Below are 5,538 nucleotides of genomic sequence, written 5' to 3' on the forward strand. Positions count from 1 at the left end.
ACGTCTGTTATTGTTAAACAAATGTTTATTACATGCTTAAATCTTCATTAAATCGCATTAAGTTTAGTTTTAACTCTAAATTGAGGTCATATTTTGTTTTTATGTGTATTTGAAGCTCGTATCGTTAAACAAATGACCCGCGAGCCGCTAGAGCGCTGCAAACTACAAATCAGATAAAGATGAATGATCGCCCTCGCTTTACTAAATGGGAAGTTTTCTCATTAAATTATGTGTTGGTCTGAGATTAAATTTATTTCAGAGGCTTTTGTGATACAGTTACGCTTTTATTAGCTAGCACGAGGAAATATTTTTAATAAAATCCTTCTTCGTTATTAGGTTTTTTTTTTTTAATATCTCATTCTGTGATAATTAGACAAATTCATGCCTAAATAAAATGCATATAAATATCTAAAAATTCTTCGCGATGATAATTTTGTTCCATTTTACATAGTAAAAATACCAAAGTTTACTGCAAAATACTTACTTAAATAAATAAAAAAAAAACAAAGTAAGTAACGTTATCATAATAAAATTTGGAAGGGCTATTACTTTTGATAGGTCGTAACCCCTTTATTTGATTTCCCAAGTTTATACAGCCTTACGTCTTTGGAGTGTTTTGCTATAAAATCCCACATTTTCAGTTATGTATGGCGACATTTTGTGGCTCTGATATAGGTACTAACCTTATCTTATATCTTCCTATTTGTTCCACTGCCGTTTAGCTTCGTACAAAAAAGATTACAATATTTCCGGGTAAAATGTAGTATACACACAGAAAATGTTCTAAGCAAATATACCTGTTGAAAAATGAAATAAAAAATCCTAGAAATAAATAAATGTACAAAATAAAAGTCACTTTCTGAATGTCTGCGGGATAGTTCAATTCTTGGAAAATTGCCTTTTCATTCATAGAAAATGGTCTATGTTAATGGTAAATATCTTACGGTTCGTATCATGGTTATGATTTTTATGTAAAGGTAAATCGTATCGCATATTTCAAAGTCATATTCAGACTGGAAACTGACATAAAACATTTCACGCCACAAACCGACAGTTTTGCCACAAAGCGCACGGATTTATGTCATACAAATAAAATGTACGCCTACAAAAAAGGCTTACTTATAAATCTTTTCAAACACGCCAAGAAGAATTTATAATGAAATATTCAAGGCATGATAACAGTACAATTCCGACGGCAACATTATTTCACGATTAAGAGAAAATATGGTTTCTTAAGATTTTTTTTGGCTGGATTCGTAATTTGAAATAATGTCTAAGAATTTTTTTGGTAGTTTTACCAAAAATGTTTTCTATATTTGAAGTTAACTAGCCATATTCTACTTTTCTTGAAATGAGGTTGTTATAATTTGTTTCTAGCCAGCCAGTGCGACAACAAACTTGTCGAAACATAATATTTTGTTTTCATCGACAAAGCTGTAAGGTGCGCGAATCCGAAAATGGCAGAACCAATATTTAGCTGTCAGCTAACGTAAACAAGAACAGACGTAACGGGCGTTCAATGACATGACATTTTTTGTGGGAATAGTTACAATTTATTGAATTTCAAAGGATTGCCACGGCAGCACTATTCGCGTCACGAATGTATGTAAAAAGAGACGCCCCGGGCTTACGTTTTGATTGTATGACAAAAAATACCTGTATGATATAGAGGGGAGGCGTAACTAAGACGGAATATGTGAATTATTATGTCCTAGCATATTTTGAATCCACCTTATTTACTGGCTAGGTTTTCCCTGCACTTATTAATCAACATACTTCACTATAATGTACCTACACATTCAAAACACAATTCTACAATTCACACATATAAAAGTCGAAGAGATAAAAACATCATCAATTACTTTCTATTAACTTTATACTTTAATTTATTGTCGAGGTATATCAACTGATAGATCAGCAATAACATAAGAAAATGCTGCCCAAAACGCGGCGCAGTCTACAACATCCTTCATAGTCTGAACATTCATTGTATCACCTTCACTATGATGGTACCAAAAGTACCTTTCATTTTCATTCAGTAGCGACGCCCCAGGTATTCCCTGATGCACAAATATTACAATATCAGAACCTGGATATCCACTATTTGTCAATTTATTTATTGGTGCAAATTGTTTGAGAACTTCCTTCACTATACAACGGGCTTTTTTCGATCCCGCTACATCTAAACCTAAGGGCTTGAATGTTCCTTCATCAGATTCCATTATGAAGTTAATATTGTCAAGGTCATTCATATGTTTCTTCAGATAAGCTTGAGCCCCAACTAGGCCTGGTTCTTCAGCAGTCCATAAAATTGCTCGAACGGTCCTTTTAGGTTTTAGTTTTAACGTGTTTAGTATTACTGGAGTGAACCAGCTTATTATCATGCCTCCGCCGTCATCCATTGCTCCCTGTCCTACATCCCAACTGTCAATATGACCAGATACGATTACTAATTTCTCAGGATGCACACTACCTTTAAGGTCGACCAAAGTATTCCTAGATGTCTTAGTATCGGATGTACTCAGCATTTTTATATGAAGTACGATTTTCTCTCCAGCGTTTTGAAGTCTTCTCATCAAATCTGCATCTTCCAATGTAATAGCAGCTGTGGGTATTTTTGGTACATTCTTTTCATAATACTGGGCTCCAGTGTGTGGTGAGTAAATGGAAAAAGGTGTAATGCTCCTAACAAGAGTTGCTATAGCTCCTTTCTTAGCCGCTTTTGAAGCACCTTGACTCCTATAAACTACAGTATCGCCATAAGTCACGTAATGTGCATCAAATACAACGATTTTTCCTTCAATTGATTTTTTATCAGTTTTGTCAAGTTCATCAAAACTGTTAATAACTATAGCTTCGGCAGTGATGCCTTCTGGTGGAGTACTGACACTAGAACCAAATCCTAGTATAGCGATATTTTTGACGTGAGGTTGTAGCATTGAAGCAGATTCGTGCACCCTTACCCAATGTGGTACCTGAAAAACGAGTACATTTTATTAGACAAATGTATTAAAGAATTGAAATGTAAGGGTTGGCCTATAAGTTGGATTTATAAAGAAAGTCATGAACCAAAGGCCAGACAGGACATCATTATAGGAACTGTTTTCTAGCGGCACGTATAGCAATTTCCGTGTACGTGTTCAATTTTGCAAATCTTATACTGTTTTATGTTGAATACATGATTATTTGTCTTCATGCAGTTTTTGACTATTATTATCCTGATTTTATTCTAGCTTTAGTGAGTATTGATTAACCTATGCGTAGAACATTAAAATCAGTTTTAATTCACCAGTATTTTTTTATCACAAAATATGATTTACCTGCAACTCCTCAGTAGTAACATCATTCAGACCATGCTGTTTAGTTAAATTTATCATATGATCTATAGACCTTTCTAAAACTTCTGTGCCTGATGGTCGAGCTCCAAAAGTATCAATAAAACGAGTGTATCTGAAAGTAACAATTACATTTCAAAACTGTGAAAACGTCAATTTGATTTTCGTTAACTGTGACTGCACATAAGTTTTATTCATAAATCATCCAGTTGGCAAGAACTACTTAAAACCACATTTGATGTTTAATTGCTTGAGTAATGTTCTAGTCACATAAACTAATGCATTCTATTACGACGAAAGTTATTCGAGTGTTCATTTGCTTACATAGTTTTAATAGCTCTTATGAGATCTTTTTACTTGAGCATTGAATAACAAAGCCCCTACAATTTGACCTTTTAATAAACAAACACTTAGTTTACTATTTGAGACAATACTTACTCTTTATACATAACCTCTCCAAAATTCGATCTAATTTCCTCCATGATACGTTTCGTAACATTTTCATACGATGCTATTTCTTGAACTAGCTCAGCATCTAATTCACAATCATCATCATCAAACCGATTTATAACAACACTTGTATTTATAACACTTATAACTGAAGTGAAGAGTATTATTATTTTTAACGGGATCTCCATCGCTTGTGACTGTGGGACCGCCGTCTCGATACTAACGAGGTCGACTGTATTATCGCTATTTGAACTTTTGATGTCAACATTAGTAAATTCTGCTTCGAGTAGTACGATGATAATGAGATCTGTATTGCTGTTATTGTTGTTTATTTATGCTGACTAATAGACTAAATAGATACTAGTTAGCTAGGGTTCTCTTTAATTGGATTCATGGTAATATTGAACGGCTTTTAGATTAGCCGTATTTTGAAATATATTAAAATGTGAAACAAAAGAGTAGTTCATATTCTATATTGAAGTAAGTTCGGAGCGGCAGTTTAGAATAAGGATAAACATTTTAAAATGATAAAATAATTCAAGGACGCAGTATAGAAGTTTGCAATACACATGTCAATAATATGTTAGTATCGACTTATTTATGATTTACTGGCTATGAAAAAATTTTGAAAGTCGTTGAACTCAAACGAGTCACGATGTCTCCTTAATAAGACACACGTGCTCAGCGAAGCTCTAAAATACGCACAAAAAAGTGTAAATTTCACGTACGTACTGTAAAATTGGAAACCTATGGAGACACGTGGCAAAGATTCCAAGAGACATCCAATCTTTATTTATCTTTATTAATTATTCAGTTTTTGAAATCAGATTTCTTCAGTCTTATTTTATAAAATCAGATAGGTATATTTCTTAGGTCTAGACAATTTAAGTGTGTGTATTTTACTAATGCTTGATTTTCTAATATTTGAACATTATCATCAGGTCATGTAAGATCAATGTAGGTGATAAACTTTGGAGACCCGAAAGAGAACAACACCGAGCTGACAGAAAAGTTACAACGTATGGTAGGCATTTCAAAGCACAACTGTCTAACTTCAGAGATACAAAGTTATTAGACGGGTACAGTACAACGTATTCATACTTAACGTAACTTGAAACATTGCTGACTATATTGTCATATCATATTATGCAGATATCATTCACAAGATAGTAAACACGCCTTGGAAAGTTCTATCTAGTAATCCACAGTGTCATATATCCAGCTTCTATTTTTAGGGACACTCTAGAAGGTAACTGGCTACTTACTCAAACCTTGCTAAGTAATATATTATGTAACCTGTCAAGTAAAAGTACACTTATACGAGAAACTAAACAGTCAGCCGACAGTTGACCCGATAGTTGACCAAAAATATTTTTTTACAGAAAATATTGATTCCGATCAACGTTTTCAGTCGGTCTGATGCCGGCTAATTTCCGGCTTAAGCCGTGCGTATTATATACATTAATATTCATACTGATTTATTAGTCAAAACAAACAATCGGGCGACTAAAAGTTTGCAGTTTGCTAGTAGGTGCTCTAAAGGTTTTAGCGCCAGGTGACACGTCACTGCTGAAGAGATCGCATTTCTTGCTGAGCGTAAGTGGTATAGCAACGTCTTATCAATTTTTATGGTGTATCAAATTGATGGTAACATGTTATGGTGTGTGATTAATGGTAGTGCCTTCTTAAAAATAATCTTTCTAACATTATAAGCAAAAGTTTGCTAAATGATGATGATGCATATGCGATGTAT

At 33.8% G+C, this 5,538-nt stretch overlaps 1 protein-coding gene across 1 annotated transcript; it reads right to left on the minus strand.

Annotated features, from left to right (window-relative positions):
* Positions 1 to 1,886: 1,886 nt before the first annotated feature.
* Positions 1,887 to 4,005, minus strand: LOC124632461 (carboxypeptidase Q-like). Its single transcript, XM_047167314.1, has 3 exons — positions 3,774 to 4,005; positions 3,321 to 3,450; positions 1,887 to 2,975 (listed from the first exon to the last, which is right to left on the minus strand). The coding sequence occupies exons 1-3, from the start codon at positions 3,971 to 3,973 to the stop codon at positions 1,887 to 1,889; spliced, it is 1,419 nt and encodes a 472-aa protein (XP_047023270.1). The 5' UTR covers positions 3,974 to 4,005.
* Positions 4,006 to 5,538: the final 1,533 nt, after the last annotated feature.

The sequence above is a fragment of the Helicoverpa zea genome, chromosome 8 (assembly GCF_022581195.2).
Source record: "Helicoverpa zea isolate HzStark_Cry1AcR chromosome 8, ilHelZeax1.1, whole genome shotgun sequence".
Taxonomy (NCBI): domain Eukaryota; kingdom Metazoa; phylum Arthropoda; class Insecta; order Lepidoptera; family Noctuidae; genus Helicoverpa; species Helicoverpa zea.